The following is an 18,400-nucleotide window of genomic DNA, read 5'->3' on the forward strand; positions in this document are numbered from 1 at the left end:
GTCATGTTTTGAGACGAAGACTAGGAAGCAGGGAACTCCTTTGGTTGGCCTCTCTTGACAACTAGGATCATTAGGCTTATAGTTAGGGTCTACCCAGGTGGGTTGTCCTCATCACCAGTACCTGGACAGCTCTTACAAGGGTAAATGAAGGGTTCGTTGGGATGACTGGATCCACTCTCTGCAATGACAGCCTTACCCTGATCACACTGCATTCTAGCACACCGTGTGCAGGGGGCTGATTACAGGGCAGTCATGTCCTCTCTGGCTCAGGCAGGTTCCTCTCCTTTCAGCTCCTGTCATTCCCAGCCTTGCATCTCACTGCTCGAGTTTCCCTGGGCTGCTACTAGCATGGATCCGCAGGGAATTCTCACCATCTGCAGTGGCTTGGTTTGCTCTGAGTGTGGTCTTGGTGAATTAGTTACCATGGCGGTTACTTCTGTCTCATCTGTCTGCCCTGCTGGTACCACCACAAATCCCCAAATGACTTCTCACCCCAGAGTTCTGGCCCTCAGATGCCTGTGTTCTCAGTCCCAGTAAGCATGAGTTCCCTCCAGTGCTGGGGAGGATTAGCTCTTCCTTTGCCTTTGATGGGAGAAGTCATTTCCCAGCCTCAGGGAGGGCAGTGCCTGGCGATCACACCACACTCAATGGTACATGCACATCTCCATGTCCTTGTATGTGTTCTTTCGTCCTCATGGAAAGTTTGTAAGGTGGGGATGATATCAGCCCTATTCTGCAGGTGGGAGTCCAGATTGAATTGAATCCGGAACTGCGGGCTCTGCACCCCATTTGCATCCCTCGTTAACTAACAAGCCCGGTGGAGAGCATGTGCTCAAGGGTTTCCCTACATGCTTGTCCTAATCACCAGGATACCTGGAAGCCACTGGATGCCTTTTGAAGAAGTATGTGTTCTCTGAGACATTATGGACCAGCTACCACGGGGACCTGGGGCTTTGGCTGGTCCATGCTACGGAACACGGAGAGTCCTGCTCTGCCCCGAGTCTGAGTCATCTCTGGATGTTCCCATCAGCTCACTTTGTAGTCTCATGTTTCTTGTCTTGCAGCCTTTCTAAGATTCCTGTAGACCTTCCCCAGTCCTCCTCTGGGGGCCTGGTTTCCCAGGCAGCCCATCTCCTGAGACTTACAGAGCTCACTTGCTTTTTCACTTTTACTTTCATCACTTCACACTGAGTTCAAGCCTTTCTATGTCCTCTGTCCCTAAGCGAGGGTAGTAAGGAACTCGTGTTTAATGAGAACCTACCGTATGCCAGCACTGGGGTACATCATCTTCTTGAATTTGATCTTTGTAACAAGTCTGTGGCAGGAGGGGTTATTCCCATGTTTACAGTTCAGGACATTAAGGCTCAGAAGGGTTTAGTACCTTTCCTGGAGGTACACAGTTAATAAGTGGCAAAGCCAGAATTTGAATCTGAGTCTTTTAACCATTCCTTTTCAACATTCCCCACTATCTCCTAAGGAAGTTGGTTCCAATCATCGTGGTCATTTAAACTTGAATGGATCTACTGAGCTTCGCCAAACTTCTTTCTTCCATCCAGGGGGTCCTGCTTGGGCCTTCTTTCTAATGATCGTATTTATTGAGAATCTTAGGCTCTGAGAGCTGAAAGGGACTTCAAAAGTCACCCAGTTCCCCTCCCCTGGGGCTTGAAACTCAGAATTCTTCATTTGATGATGGCCTCACGGTGCTACCTGGGGCTAGCTCTGCTCTTTGGCCTGGATGCTTCAGTCTGAACCCTGTGTCCTTCTGCTCCAGATCCTCTCCAAGCCTGAGCGTCTTTATACTCTGTGTCCTGGTGCGTCTCTGGGGCCCACCATTGCCCACCCCGGACCGCCTCTTTGGGGCTGCTTACTCTTGGCTCCTCTCAGGCACATGCTACTGAATTTCTGAACATTCTTGGGTCAAGATGGCTCCCTGTTTGTCCTGGATGGCTTTACCTTTTCCAGGGCTGTCGCTCCTGGCACAGATGCAGTCTTTTAGCACAGGGGTGAGAGCCCAGCCCTTGAGGCCTTTCCTGGCCTGGGGCTCAGCCCTGAACTGCAGGGACTTCTCTAAAGCTTTGAATCTGCCGAGCTCCTGATTGCTAGCTGGACAGATAGCCAGAACACCCTCTGCCTCTGCCCCTGCCTGATGTTATATATTGGACACCACATCTGCCTATGGGATTGTCTCTTCCCCAGGTCCGCCCCCTGCAAACATCACCTGAGCTCCAGGAGCCGTGTGGCACACAGCCCCTCTGACCACCCTCTGTGGTCAGGCTGCTGATCCCCAGATCTCTGCTGTCCCCAACAGGGGCTCTGTTCTGGGAGCTCCATCCATTTGAGGATGACCACACCAGTGGCCAGATTTTAGAGCACAAATACTGACACCTTCCCATTCCCGACCCCTGGAGAAGGGAGCCAAGGGTGGGGCTTGATGTGAGAACCTTGGCCAGGCAGGCTGGACTCATGATGAGTGACAGTTCCTTTGGGAAGCAGGAGTGCCAGGCAAGGAGATGATGGGGCAGAGTCTCAGGTGTGCTGGGGAATGGCGGGGGACTGCTGCTTAGTTCCATGGCCTCTCAGGCCTCAGCTCCTGGGCCTGAGTAAAATGTCAGTGGGACACTGAGGGTCCACGAGAGAGCTCAAGGACTGGAGGAGGTGGAGCCTGCAGGTAGAGGCCTCGTTAGCTGAGGTGCACAGTGTCTGGGGTGTGGTACATACAGAGAGTGCATGGCCCCTGGGGTTCAGTGGGCCTGCCCTCCTGGTTTCCTGCTTGTCCCCTTTCTCACCTGTGCAGAGGTAAGGCTGGCCTTCACTCTCCTGGCTGGTATGTCATGAGGCTTTTTATACTCAACTCTCCCCCAACTACATCATTCTGGAAGGATCCTACTACCTCTTTAATGAGCCATGCCTTGGTTGCAACAATTCTGAACCTAGTACATACAGCATGAATGTGACACATTTTTTTCATCTTTTGGGACATCCCTAGGGAGCAGCAGGGCATTTGGTTTAAATTCTGACTCTAAACCTCTGGCATCCCTGGGTTGGAATGCAGCCTGGCAGGGAGGGCTGCCCTGTGGAATGAGCAGGAACTTGGTCTGCAAAAGGAGCGACTCTATGCATGGGCCACTGGGGCCAGGGCTGGCGGGGGCCTGGGAGTGTGTGCCGCCTCCACAGTGGGCCTCCCTGGGAGGTCTTACCCAGAGCTGGCAGGGATGGGACCCAAGCAGGTCTAGCATATGTCATTACAATCCAAAGACCCTCTTATTCCGAAAGATCCAGAGGAAGTGTGGCATAGAACGAAGAACCCAGGCTTGGGAGTCTTACAGACCTGGGCTGGATCTCACCTCTGCCACTTCCAGGCTGTGCCACCTCAAGCAGCTCATGTATAACTTCCTGGAGGCTGTTTTGTCATCTGTAAAAAATGACATTAGTTACACCGACCTCACAGTGTTGTGAAGATTAGGGAAAATGCTCACTCACAAGAAGGTATGCAGACTTGTCAGCCATGTTAATATCATCCCACAGAAATGGAGGGCAAGGGGGGTCCCAGCCCCCACCCCAGGCTCCAGCCTTGCTGCCAGCCGGCTCTGTGGCCCTGGGCAAACTCTTCCACCCGGGCAGTTGCGGGGCTGGAGCGGATGATTTCTGAGTGCTCTGAGGATCCAGCCTTGGGATTCTCACTTCCCTTTCTTGTCAAGGGGCCCCAGCTCCAGTGCCTGGGAAGCAGGCTGTGAGGGGAAGGTTTGTGAGCAGGCGGCTTACTGGGGAGTGAGCATGCAGAGAGAGACGCTAAACCGCCATGTGCAGTGGGGGCTGGAGGGAGCATCTCAGAGATCATCTTCCCCTCAGCCATGTCCAGATGGAAGAAAGCAAGTGGCCTCTGTGTCCACATTGACCAGCCACTGGGTCCCAGGGGAAGGCATGGTGACTTGGAGACTTAGGCTCAGTAGGGTCCTTCCCCAGTGGCCCATGGCGCTGTGGGAGGCAGCTGGGGGTGGGGAGGAGAGAGGGAGGGAGGAGTGAGTGCCCTGGCCCTCAGGGGAATCCTGCCTCCAGACCTTTCCAGAGCAGAGACTCAGTCTGTTGGCTCCTTAGTCTTCTGTTGGCCTGGCCTGGCCTTCCCCAGCCCAGGAGAAATAGTGTCTGTCCATGAATACTCGTCTACTGCCTGGAGCTGCCAGAAATTCTGAAAGCAAAAGCTGAGGAATTCGAAGCATCTATGACTTAGCAGGACTGTTCCCAAACTGCAGGCTTCTCCAAAGAGCCTTCTGGATTTCATTGTGATTACATCTCAGCTCTTAGAACCCAGCCAAGGGCTCCCAGGCCCCACATTTCAGGGTGGCCTCTTGGCTGCAGGGATCCATGGGCCTCTGTGTGGTTGGCTGGGTAATTTGAAATCCATGCCTGTCTGTCCAAAGGTAGGAAGCATGAAAGATAGAGTCGGACAGTTCTACGCCTTTCTAGAAGGTCGTCTTGGCCACGCCACTTAACCTCTCTAGGCTCATCTGCTCCTCTCTAACATGGGCTTGGTACTCCCCAAGAACCTAGGGAAGTGCTTTTCTAGAGGCTAACAGCAGTTCTCCTTGAGCAGGTCAACATGCTGCCTTCTATTAATAATAGATGTTTCCTTCTCTCTAAATATATAGTTGGAATGGTAGCTCCTATCTTTTTATAGACGCTATCTCCTGCTTGTGATATGAGAGACCAAAATAGATGCCACTTTATCAACTAAGATGGACCCTAAGGTTAAGTAAACAAAAATTGCCTACAGGCCAGGGCTCAGTACTTGGCTGGTCTGGCAATTCCCTAAAATTCCTATGGCTACGAGATAAACCACACTCTTGCTAAACTCCCTAACAGTAGGAGCTATCAGGCAAAATGTTAGACCCTCCCTAACTCTGATTTATGACCCAGCTCTCTGATTTATGACTAAAACTCTGACTGGACAAAGGACTAGCCTTACAAACGTTCTTGCCTGATAAACAACTGTAAACTCTGAGCCAGTTTCAGCCAGCTTATAGACTGCACACAAATTGTCTTTGTGCCTTATAGTTCACCTTTTGATATAATGAGCCTAATTTGACTTCGTTTTAATGCTAAAGCCCCACCCCAAAGTGAACATGGGATGTACGTTACATATGTTTACCCAACGCACATGTGCTTGACTCCTCTCATAAATACGTACAGATTTTCCCCAAACCTGCTGAATATGTATGACTCTCTTACGTAACACAGACTGTGTGAGGCGTAAAAGTCAACCTCTCCTTTCCTTTTTTTTTTGTATCCAATTACTTTATTCTTGAAAAAAATCAAAGAAAATGTCCAGTTTCAATAAAAAGCACACCCTTGTTGAACCCTCGTATCTTTCTCAGGGCTTATAGCACTCTGTAAGCCAAGATTTGTCCACCAGCTTTAAACTTGGACACGCATACTAAAACTTTAAAAACATTACTTGAACTACAACTACATAAGAAGTTCAAACGAAAATCTGAGCCCAAATATCACAGATCCTGAACTTCAGGATATAAGGATAGCTCCGGGCTCATCTCCGGGCTCATTTCACTAACCACCGTGGTCTTAAAGTATTTTTCCTGCTGCAGACTCGGGAATGAGATTGTAACAACAGGTTTATAAACATGCTGTTCACGCTGCTCTGAAACACACGACTCGGCTGCCTTTGCCCCGTTTTTCCGAAAGATGCCATCTGGGTACAGAATCCAACACTCTCAGCTCCGGCTGGTGGTTCTCCCACACCAGTAAACTCCACTATAGGTCTCTGCCACGCGTAAAGCCCAACTCTGGAATTCCTTCCTCCTCCACTCGAATTTATGACAGGGTACTCTCACGCTCATTACTCCATATATGGGATTGAAGTCAGAGTTTGGTGTGCTGATGATGACCATGGATGGAGACAGGTACCCAAATACCACTTCAGGAAATTTGGCCAGATCATCTGGATTCAAATCTTGTATTAATTCAATGCACGTTATCATGTCGAATCCAAGCAAACGAGAGTCTCTCTCCACACCAGACCCTTGATACAATATAATAGTCAATTCCAACTCTTGGGGGAACAAACTTTGTGTGTAGCAGGGTCGCAGATAATACCCATTCCTGCGTAACTGCTCCTCCTTGATATCTACTCCAACAAGTAATTCAATACACGACATTCTTTTCAACTGCCTTAAGAGTGAAGCATCACCACATCCCAGGTCTGCAACCTTTTTGGGTTCATAACGATACACTAAACCTTTAACAAACTCATGCTGCTGTCTGTCGAATTCAGGGTAAAGCTGAAATACTTGCTCATTAGAAATTTCAACTTCACCTTTGTTGGAAATTTCAACTTCACTTTCTCACTGTGTGTTTTATTTCTTCCATTTTGTTGCCAAGTTTGGTTGAAGCAAATTTGCAGATTTATCCTTCAAGCTCTATTTGAAATCAGCAGCAACCAGTCTGCGAGTAGGAAGAAGGTCGAAGCGGGAAAAGCGAAGCGCCGTGTAGACCAACCTCTCCTTTCCTTTGGGGAGAGAGCAGCTTTGGTTCATGCCGGAGACCATCTCTTCCTAGTTTGCAAACCGATATCACCAATAAAATTCTCCTTTCTACTTTTTAGCCATCCTGGTGGTCCTTTGGGTGACATGCCATATCCCCAGTCATGACTAACTTGTCACGGGTTGGACATTAGGCACTTATTTGGAGACTCATATTGGCATCCTATGCTATAAAATTTGTACAGGGCTGCAGTAGCAAACAGCTTTCCTTGTAATATTCCTGCTTCCCTCCCGTTCCACTGAAGACATCACTAGCAAAAGCGGGGGGAGAGTGCTGGGTTGATTAGTGATGTCTGCCACAGGTATGTGGGGAGCAGAGTAAGCACGCTGCTGTTTGCCAACGCCGGTCTAATGCTTGCAGAAATAACAATAGCATTAAGAATTTGTATCCCTGTAGAGCTTTCACTTTCACAGAGTGCCTATAGTCACACTCTCACTTGGTCCTCTTGACAAGCACTGGGTTATAGAGTGTCCTCTCCTGTCTGAGGTTGTTACTGTCACAGTTAGACCACAGCTTCAGGAGGTCTTAAAGGGCAGAGGTGGGAGGGAGACGCTTTTTGAATCAGGCAAGCAGAGCTAAAGTCAGTACTGAACAAGTGACAAGCCCCCCTCACATCCTCAGTACAGACAAAGAGGCTCAGAGAGGTGACGTGACTTGCCCAATATCACACAGCTAGCAAGTACCAGGCTTGAACATAAGCCCTTTGCCTCTAAGTCAGAGTTTTCAGGGGTTCTGGCTGTTCCTCTAAAATGTGCTTGTGCTGCCTTTCCTGGTTTTAGCCTGAGTCCAGTTTCCAGCAATGAACTTGACTCCAGATTTTCACATTGGGAAAATCAGACAGGAGAAGATTGTTGCTGCGTGTGACTTGCTTTCTTGTATCTCCTGGAATTCCATTTTGTAATATGACCTCATAGTTATTATAAACATGCACTGAGGCCACATCTTTATCTAAACAACATTTTCCATAGTGGCCAGTGTGAGTAAACCTGAGTCATGAACAGAGGAAGCAGAGACTTTTGGTGGAGTCTATTCACCCATGGGCACAGGCCAGTGGAACTGTGTGCTCCTAGGCAGTGCTCTGGGTTCTAGTAGATGATGAGTCAGGATTGGTGTCACCTTGTTTTTTCAGTTCCTCGTCTCTGGGTCCACTAACGTTCCTAGCTGCAGACTCAGGAACCAGCCCCCTGATGTGGGGGCGGGGGAGGTAGAGGTTCACGGGCAGACAGTTGCTCAAGAGCCCTAGGAAAGTTCTATTGTTAAGGAATGAAGGCTTCTGAGTCAGCAGAGCTGGGCTTGAGTCTCTGCTGGAGAACTTCCTGCACCTCTCTTTTCCCTTCTGCACAACAGGTAGGTTAGCACTTACCTGATGGGTCACTGCAATGTCTAAGAACCAACGCTGTGCCTGGCACAGAGCTGGAGTCCCACGAGACTTTGTCTAAAGTCTTAGCCACTGGAGAGCGTCACTGAATCATGAACTCCTGAGCAAAAAGGGGCTTGGAGCTTATCTTAGACAGGGAGCACCTGTCCCTCTTGCGACACCTGTAGCTTTAGCAGGATGCAGGTTTCACGTGACACAACCAAAGGGTCGGATGAGCGGGATCCTAGCAGGGGTTGCGGGTGGAGAGAGGGTCAGGACCAAGCTAAAGCCTAGGAGGAGATGCAGCAGGTCCCATGTGGGCTCTGAGTTGGGGTTGGGGGAAAGTAACAAGGCTTAGAAGTCACTGGAGCGTGAGCACGTGTGCCGGGAACACGTCTGTTTTGTTCACTGCGCTGTTCTCCCATGCCTAGCACGGCATCTGGCCGCATAGGTGATGTTTAAGTATTTACTGAATGAATGAAGAATAAATGAATTAATGACAGTCTTTTTAGTTTGAAGCCTGGTTGTTTCAGAAATTCCATTTGAAAACCGGGCACGGGAGAACAGCTGGTGGCAGCAAACAAAGGTTCTCCCTGGAATGGTCGGGTCTGTCTGGATGCAGGCAGCGACTGGTTAGGGAGGCTGGAGCTGGGTTCTAGAGGCCTTGAGCAGGCAAAGGGATTCTGGTTTGTGGACAGTGGAAACCACTAAAGGTTCTGAAGAAGACGTACCGTGTTCAGTGGTTAAAATCTACACTCTGGAGCCATGCGGCCAGGGCTCGAAGCCCAGCTCTGTCATCTCTGACGCATGTAACCTGGGTCAAGTCACTCTGTCTCTCTGTGCCTTCAGCTTTTTCACCTGCAGCATGGGGGTGATAATAGGACCTACCTCATAGGACTTGTTGGAAGGACTAAAGGAGATTATTTGTGTACAGTGCACACCATAAGGGCTCTGTAAGCACCACCGTGAGTATTATTTGAGAGGGGTGGGAAATTATCTGAGCTGTTTCATGAAGTTTTGGCAGGGAATACATGCAGGATGGATTAGCCCAAAGAGAAACTAGTTGGGAGGTCTTTGCAATATCCAGGCATGGGAGGATGAGGCCTAGATAAGGGGAACAGTTTGGGGTCTGCAGAGGAGGGGATCGGTGCAAAACAGATGGCTCACGGAGAAGCCATCAGTGGAACTGATGGGATGTGTCAGGGGGAGCAGAAGATTCGGAACTCCCTTGTGGGTCTGGGAGGGAGATGGCACTTCTGAAAGAGACAAGGGATATTTAAAGGAGCAGAGATGGGGGAGGATAAACATCCAGTTTGGGGTGTGCCAAGGGAGACTTGGGGTAGCCCATTCGGGAGATGTGGTGAAGCTGGAGATGCCCTCCGGACGGGTGAGGTGCGGGGGCCAGAGGGAGGGCCACAGGAGTAGAAGCCAGGAGAGGGGTCAGGAGTATGGAGAGCACTTCCGGAGGGCACGCACATTTGGGGGCTGGGGACAGGCCCCCCACCTAGAGCATACAGAGCAGCAGACAAAGGGTGCTAGTGCTGTGGATTAGCGCTGTGTCCCTGCAGCCTTGATAGTTGAGTTCCCGGAGGAGGGGGATGTCCATCCAGCGAGGCTAAGTGCCGCGGAGGAGGGAAATGCAGCCAGGCCCAGCCTAACAGGTTCAGAGAGGACCGCACAGGGGGCAACTTCAGCTTCTGGAAAGCCAGAGGCAGATTTTAGGGGTTCATAAAGGAGAAAGCAACAAAATTGAATTAGCATAGATCCGATACTCCAGGAGAGTGTCTTAAGGGAAAAAATGCAACAGGGCAATGTTTGTCTGCATGTGTTTGGCGTGAGAGCCAAGATGCTGGGGAGGGAGGAGGGAAGCTCGACTCTGCAGGAGGAGGAGGGAGTGGACCCGGAGGAGGCAGATGGAGGAAGGGGCAGCCTTGCGATCGAGGCAGGACGAGGTGAGGAGCGATATTTCCATGCCGTGGAAAGAACATGAAGCAGGCGGCTTTGATTTTCTTGTTGAAGGAAGAGATGAAGACATCAGGGGAGAAAGTGGGAGTGGGGATATGGGCCTAGGTAGGGCCAGGGTGTTTGGGGAGATGACGGCAGTCCTTGAGAATGACAGAGGACTCTCAAAGCCTGGAGCACCCAGTGTCAACTGAAGGATGGGAAACAAGTTGGCTGGTGTGTGTCCATTCAGGGATTTTCAGCAGCAGTTCCATGCTGGGGAACCAAGAGTAGAGAAGCCACCCAGCAGGAGCGACCGAACGGTGGGTTTAGAGAGGCAGGGAAGCTCTGAGTGCGAAAGCAGGGTTGAAACGCTTGGCAGTGGAGCCCAGGCTGGACTTTGGGTGATGGCAGGTTATTTGGAATCTGTGGCATAAACACAGTGATTCCCCAGCAACAAGTAAGACTTGAGAAAAATGACCCTAAATCTCCCTTTGGCTTTAGGGGTGAGTTGTGTGATTTTTGTAGCAGCAAATCTGTATGGAAAATGAAGTTGCTGATTCTGGAGGGAGCGAGGAGGGAGAGAGACGGTCCCAAAGATTACATGGCAGCTGGGGTGGGGGGTTTTCTGGGAGACTCTAAAGAGGAACCTTCAGTGGTATCCGGCACCATCTCATCCTGTCACTGAATTATTTTAAATGAGCTGCCTCTGTCTTCCTCATTCAGATGGAAGAAGCATTTGGGAAGGGACCCTGGACTTTCTGATCCCCTTTTGCACACAGGATGGGGCTGAACACAGAACAGGCATTGCACAAGTATTCCCTGAGTTGGTTGTGTTCTGATCATGTGAAGGGCCCAACTCAAGCAGGAGACAGAATTCTTCTTGTCCCTTGGTGTTTGGAGTCCCACGTGATCAGTGCTAGGGCAGGCCCACGCCACCACTGATGAGAATACTTCCTGTGGGGACTGAAATTCTGGAAAGAACAGGAGAGAAGCTCTGTGTCTTATTGACATGTCACACCAAAGGCACGCAGGGCAGAAAGCCGTTTAACCTATAAATGAAGACGCGTGGATGGACAAATTTTGTGAACTAAAGCAATCTGGCAAAAGCCCTGATTAGAGTCATTGGTGGTGAGCTTGGTCTCCCAGGCAATGACGACTTTGGCGATGGGTCTGGACAACACACAGTTCCAACGTGGGATAGCAGGACACTGCGGGAGTTAGCTGGGAGGACCAACAATGCAGAAAGCACAGCTTGGGAGAGGCAGAGAGAATGCCACTGCCCCCAAGTGCACCGCATCCATCAGAGCACTCAGTGCAGAGAGGAGAGGAGTCCTTGGCATCTGGTAGGTAGCCTAGCGGAGTGCACGCTTACCGCTCACCATCTCGTCCATTAGTTTACACCAAGTGGCCCTGGATCAGTGTGAGTTTACATTCTCCGATATCATAACAAATAAGGAAAGATGTGGTAACCTCTGAAGCCTGAGTGACAAAAAGCTTCCAGGAGCTGCTTTTCAGAAACGCCGACAGATATTTGCCAAGGGCGGGCGCTGTGTTCTCTGCAGGCGGTGGTGAGCCCATTGTCGGGGTTTCCAGGAAGACGATCACAGCCAGAGAGGCCTGCAGCCCCAACCCTGGCTCCCACACACTGCAAATGTGTAACAGATTAAATATTTATCTATTGTCCTGTCCACCTCAATAAAATATCACACTCTTTAAAGCAGTTGCCTTAATGACGTTTGTGTGTCTTGGAATGCTGCCCTGGGCTAACAAATTGCATCTGAAGATGTGAAAACATGAAAATCGATGAAAAGAAATGAAAAGTCCGTTTCATTGATAAAACATCATTTATCTTAATCATTGGGGCTTCTCCAAATTTCCTAAATGCCCTTTCAAGTGCCAGCATCCAAGCTAGCCCCCACGTACGTGCAGAAGGTTCAGGGGAGTGGAGGGAAGAATACTCGCTGCTCAGGCCACGCAGCCACCAAGAAGAATTCTGGGCCAGTCACCCACTGGACTGGTTTCCAACCAAAATGCTTTTAAGTGGGGATTTCCAAGGATATTTCTGGAATTTCAAAATTCCCAATGAAAATAATATAACTTCCAATGAAAGATGTTTTGAAAGGCATAATCCCCTTTTGGTGGGCTTTATATAATGTGGTAAGCATTATAGCTATGATAATTTATGTTGATTACTGACTTTGGAAAATGAAATTATGGTTCAGCATCCAGGAGGCTTAGACCTTGTCCCAAACGCAGGCTGGATGACAACTCTCCCTTGCCCACCCTACCCCCATGAGATCCACAGGGGATAAAACTGGAGTCCCCCTCTGTGGTGAGAACGTTGGAAACGCACTGCCCCCGTGGGTCAGCTTCCTGGCCTGGCCTCTCCTTTCCTTTCCTTCACACGTGCACCCTCATCTGATCTGTCTGCTTCCCTTAGCTCCTCTCAGGGGACAAAAGTGGAGAGGTTGGGATTAATCTAGGAGCTCCTGCCCTTTCAGCAGCCTCGGGACAGGTGGAATGATGCACTCACTGCCTAGTAGTTGAGACCAGACTGGAGGTAGGGGTGGCCAGAGCTTGCTCTCCTCCTCTGGGACCATGGCAGTCCCAGGCCTCTATGTGGATAACATAGCTTTCCCCAGAACTTCCCTACAGTAGGAAAAATTTACAGATAAACTGCTTACTCTACTTCTCCCCCCCCCCCACATCCGCTTACTGTATTTCTTACGATGAAAATCTGCACTCTTCTAATACCTGCGACCTGATGCCTCCTCTGCCCCCTCACTCTTTGCACTCTTGCCATCCTGGCTTCTGCCAGCTTCTCCAGGGAAGCCCGTCTTCTGCCGTCTCGGGGTTCTCCTCCAAGCTGTGCCCCCGTGGGCTTCTCATTTGAGTAGCCCCATGATCCAGGCATCACTTAATACGTCACTTTGCCAGGGCCCTCTCTCGACCTCTTTGCTGGGCTTTTAGTGCTGCTCCTCCACAGTGGCCATCGCAATTTGTAATTAACACTGATTTGTTATTATTTTCATGTCTCCCTACTAGACTGTGAATGCTCACTCACTCTAGACATGCTGCACTCAACACATACTTGCTGAACATATGGCTAAATGGATGTTCCAGGGAGTGCTTGTCCTAGGAACTTCTCAGGGGCAAATAGGTTCTGTGATCAAACAGCGTTGGAAACCATTGTATTCTGTCTTCCCTTAAAGAGTCATGATGTTTGTTAGCATAGGAGACTCTGAGATGGGGTTTGATTAGAAAACAAAAAACAAAAACAAAGCCTAAGTAAGCTAGTCTACTTTTCTTAGCCTCATGTCACATTCAAATAGGTTTGGGAAACATTTTTTCACCTTGCAACTGTTAATATCCTGTAGAATGTACTTTAAGAGACACTACACTGGCAGCTTCCCAACTCGGAAGCCTGAAATTCACAAGATCCTCAGGCATGCTTCGGAGGCTGTTCTTCCTGAACCGAGCACCATCAGGTTGCATTGCTGTTGTCGTGCACATGACACATATGCACATATTTGCACATGCGACCACCACTGCAGTAAAGCAGGGAGTATAAGCAAATTTGGAGCTATACTGGGCTTATATTTTTCAGGGACCAGAGAGTAAAAACAGTAGAAACTTGGTATTTATAGATATAACCTCTGTAGTTGTGACTGGGAGCAACTCATTCCAACTTGTCTTTTGGTGAGACCTGAATCTGCAAATACTTTGAGAAGCTGGTGTGTGGTAGGTCTTTTAGGCAGTGGCGAGTCCGCCTATCACGCAGCCTTGCATCTTCATGTTCCTGTTCTCAGCATGTGCAGAAATGCTCTTAAATTTTCCAGTAGACCTAAGCAAATTTTATGGGGGGGAGGGACTACATGCAATATTGGAATTAGTGACGATTTCAGGACATACTCTCTTGCATATCTAGGATGTACTGTGTAGGTAGGATTCCTGAGGTGGGGCTGTATTCAAGGCAGTGGATCTCAAATTATTTTTGATCATCCCCCACTCAGGGTAAAACTGCTTGACCTATGGACTCCATCTAGTTTTATTTTCCAGTGGAAAAATAGATTAGTGATAATTTGGGGAGAGTGGATTATGTATACATTTGCTGGAACACTGGAATATGGATGATTCATATTTGAACCACAATGTATACATGTCTTAGATTGTAGTTATTGGAAAATTACAGCCCCAGAATTCTGTTGATGCAAATAAGCTTCAGCATACTCTGTAGGGTTAACCAAGCAACCCACAACAAAATCAACTGATAATGATAAAGCTAAGCTAACAGTAATTCATAATTAAAAAGTACCAATAGCGGCAGTCGAAAATTGCAACCAACTGAAGGCAGCACTGATGATGTGCTGATGCAGAAACCTCCTCCCAGGCTTTGGAAATGTCAGCTCTGTACCTGCACATGTGAAATTGGAGCCTTTTAATCCAGTGGATGAGCACTGCATTGCTGGCAGCTAAACCTCACAGCACAATGTTGTAGGGGACCTTTCTAATGCTTTCTTAGTAGATTATAAATTAGTAGCCCTAGTAATGCGTAAAAATGAAACCTGAATCAAACTGCATACAATTAACCAAAACGTTCCAAAAGAGAGCTTTAAAAAAATAAATTCATTTCAAAGCACAGGAGGATGCCTCTGGTAACACGCCCCAGCTTCCGCCCTGACTCCACGGGGCTTGGTCTCTGCTCTTGAAATCACGGCTCGGGCAGCTTTCCGTCCTTCCAGTGGTGCTCTCCTCTCTAGCGCGGGCAGACAGGAGCTGTGCATCTGGACTTACAAAGTGCTCAGATCCTCATTTTAAATTGTGAAAGGATTTCTTTTAATATCCAGTATAAAACAATCTCCAAGATACAACATTAAGTGTGTATAATATGCTATTTATATTTTTAAAAACCCCAAGATTGCATATGTATGTTTGTTCTTTACATGCCTGGAGCAGCTCTGGAAGTGGTGCCTAAGAAACGATCAAAACAGTTGCTTCGGGGGAGGGGTGATGGCTGCCGGAGAGGGGAGGAGGGAGACTTAGGTTTTTCGTGCTTTTTGAATGTTGTACCATTTACATATTAACTATTAAAAATATCGGTGAATTTAAATTTAGAAATGAGAAAAGGAAAAAAAAAAAGTACCCAGTGAGCCTATAGACTTGATTCTCATCTCAGTTTCTTTTTTAAAGAGATGAGGGTTAAGTTTGGTTTATTTACTGTTCTGATGCCTTCCTCCCCCTGCAAAACCATGGTTGTATATTAAGTAGGAGATTCCAGAATTTAAAGGAAGATGCCTACATGAGATGATGGTCATAAAGCCAGGTGCAGGCTGTGGGATTCTGGGCTGAGGAAAAGACCTCAGTTCCAAAACACAATTTTCTGATAAGTTAGACTTGTTATTTAAAAACTTTCCTAGTGTTCTGATGTGCTTTCCTACAGTATATGTGTAAAATACAAAAAAGAGCGCTCTTACTAAGGACACTTGTACATTTGCAGCTTGAATATAAGAAAAACAGACAAAAGAGAGACAAAATCTGTATAGCAAAGCATGTTTAAATGAATGCATTCCTCCTAGTTCGTCCTGCTTTAGCACTGCTCAAGGAAACAAAGCAATTGTTCATCTTGAGTTGCTACCAGGAATTTAAAGGAGAGCAACAGAAATATCACATTATTTAGTGTTTCCTAAGGGGAAAAATATAATATTTCACTAATTATATAAAAAAGAATTGAATTCTTTTACATAAATTGACACAAGACAGTACATTGCCTTTGTATCTTAAATGCTTATTATGCTGAGTAACAATTCTAAGAGCAAAGTATCCAAAGAAATATGTAGTGTATCTAAATTTTATGGGTTCTGAGTTACTGCAGATAGTCTAGTAAGAAATGATGAGAATACTGACAGGAATGTTTTGGATACTATGGGAGGTCTAACTTTGGGTGGTGTAGATACAGATCAAAATGAATCCCTCAAACCAGAGATGCACTTTGTGCAATGGGCTTAAAGTAGTGACAAGGTAGTCACAGACTTGTGCAGGGTGATACGCAGGCTGGCGTCTATCTGGCATAGTTATGAAAGTCCTATAAAGAAGATATAGTATTAGTACAAGTTGTTTATCCCAAGGCCTTGGCCAATTGAAGGGTACTCATGTTAAGTACCGCCAGCGCTGCCTCTGTCCCCATATGGTGAATGTGCAAATATTTCCCCCATGATTTCCATCCCTGGAGTCACCCCTCCCTCCTTTTCTATTCCTTCAGGACTCAGCACCCTGGCACACCAGAGTTCTGTAGTTCAAAGTCAGGTTCACATAGAAGAGATACAAGTAACCACAAGCCCTTGAGTAACCCACGCAAGGAAACCGTTCGGCTTTGGTCTAAATGACTTACATTTTTCCTCGCCTGAATTAGCCGGTAATTGCATGTGGGCAGACTTAGCCAGAATAGTCTAAATGATCAATTAGAAGGCAAAAAGGAGTTCTTTTCTTTAAAGTTCAAGGGTCCCTGTTGAAGAGCCCTACTTCCCAAGTGATGCTCATGTGGGCTCGTGCCCAGCTCCCTGCGGTGCCTGAGTATATTGTACATTTGCTTAACGATAATGAATTTAGTACTTATTTTGCAGGAAAATATAGGGCATTTCCATTACATGCAATCAAGCAAAAAGGCTGCAAAATGTGCCACTCCATTAATTCTAAACAGAATCCTTTCCAAATGTCACCCTGGAACCAGAGTATGAGGTTATTATAAATCTGAAGGAATTAAAAGTAATTTTCATTTGTACAAAGGATTTGAGGGACATGACTCTGCCACACACTCACATTATTAACTGGGTCAAATTCAATTTGCCAATTTCAGTGTGAATCACCGCGCCCTGACCTAGCCTGCCCCAGTGGTGAGACCAGTGGGTTCCTGTCTTTTCAGACTCAGCTGTGTACTTGCACATGCACCGGCACGCACGTACACACAACTTTCGAATGTGCAAAGAATGTGATGTAATTAGCTAGTTATTAGTAAATATGTTGTTCAAAGAGGGAAAAAATGCCAACTTCTGGCAAGTCACTTAAGTCTGAGCCTTAATTTCCTCATCTGTAAAGGGATTATAACGCCTACTTCCAAGGGTGCCATGGCTTGATGAGCTTGAGTACATTAGAGCACTTAATATGGTGCCTGGCACGTAGTTTACACCCGTTATTATATGGGAACTGTGATCTTTATTTTCATCTTCTGGGGACTCTCTTTTGCCTAAGCTGGTTCCCAAAACACAGAGAGAGATCTGGACCTGGTGCCAGGATGGGGACAACCTTCCCAGGTTTTACTTCCGGGTTAGTGCCCAGGATCTGGGAGGTGTGGTTCAGCTCGCTGAGTTGGTGATCATTTCCTTCCTTCCTAGTTTCAATTCCCAGTCTCTCTGGGTGGTAGCTGGACTTGTGGGAGGGCACAGAGCAAGAGACAGGAGTAAGCAGGTTAAGGCAGTTCGGAGGGTGGTACAGTCTGCCAACAGCAAGAACTTCCGGGCAGCCCCTCACTCCACGTTCCGGTACTTGGTGAAGAGGTTGTACAGCACTCGCAGTGTGGATTTCAGGTCGCAGTTGACGATGTCTGCGTAGAAAACAGAAAACACCCATTGCTTCCATGGGGCCATGTGTTCCAAGGTTGGCAGCCATTGTTCCCTTCCATCCACCCCCCCATCCCCATGTGCCCAGCGTGTTCTGGGTTGACTCATGGCCAGCAGGGGCTGGGGGGCGCTGACTCATGAGCAGAGTGGGCAGCGAGAATTCAGAGCAAGACGCAGTGAGGGGGAGGTGCAGGCGCCCAGGGCAGACCCTGGAGTACATAGGCCTAACCCTCCACACAGCATCTCTAGGTGAGGGGGGCGCTGGCCTTGACTCTCGTCTCACCTGTCCCTGGGCCCTTCCTCCACTGTCTCCAGCCACCGCTACAGGGCCCACCATGCATGGGGGATGAGGGGCTGAATTAGGACTCAAGCTGCCTCTCCCTCAATGAGGGAGGACCCCTCGAGGGCACAGGAGTCCGCCTGGCAGAGAAGGGAGTACTTAGGAAATACGTGTCATCAGGGGACAGATAGCTTCAGATGAAGAGCACAGCAAGGCAGATGGGTTTGAGGCACTAAAGCTTTAGCTGGGGGCTGGAATATGTTTCCTGAGAGTTCCACTATAGGTTCCTCAGCTTCTACGCAACCATTTCCTTCCTTCTTTCCTTCCTAGAGAAGAAGCTGATACCTGAACTATGACACAGTAACAGGAGCTTGCCGGGCAAAGAAATGGGCAAAGAATCCCAGGTGGAAGGTTTATTGTCTCTTAGCAAAACCAGCCATTTTGGAGAATTGCAAACAGACTAGTACAGCTGGAGAGGTTGAGGTATGAGGACTGAATCCTGTAAGGTCTTGAATTCCAAAGTACAGAGCTCGCACAATTTTATAGGCTAGCGGCTGGACACTGGCAGCTGCCAGGCTGTGTGTGACCCACTGACAGATTTTGTTTAGCCTGTCCTCCCTCCAGTCCATGGTGACTGCCTTCTCTGGCTGT

General features: G+C 48.2%; 1 protein-coding gene across 1 annotated transcript in view; it reads right to left on the reverse strand.

The window, feature by feature from the left end:
• Positions 1-15,379: 15,379 nt before the first annotated feature.
• The window catches only part of PARVA (parvin alpha), a 149,367-nt gene continuing 146,346 nt past the window's right edge, over positions 15,380-18,400 (reverse strand). Inside the window, exon 13 of the mRNA XM_012744256.3 lies at positions 15,380-17,453. Coding sequence (XP_012599710.3) covers positions 17,377-17,453 — 77 coding nt within the window. The 3' untranslated portion in view covers positions 15,380-17,376. The remainder of the gene's footprint in view (positions 17,454-18,400) is intronic.

Source organism: Microcebus murinus, chromosome 4 (assembly GCF_040939455.1).
Source record: "Microcebus murinus isolate Inina chromosome 4, M.murinus_Inina_mat1.0, whole genome shotgun sequence".
NCBI classification, from domain to species: domain Eukaryota; kingdom Metazoa; phylum Chordata; class Mammalia; order Primates; family Cheirogaleidae; genus Microcebus; species Microcebus murinus.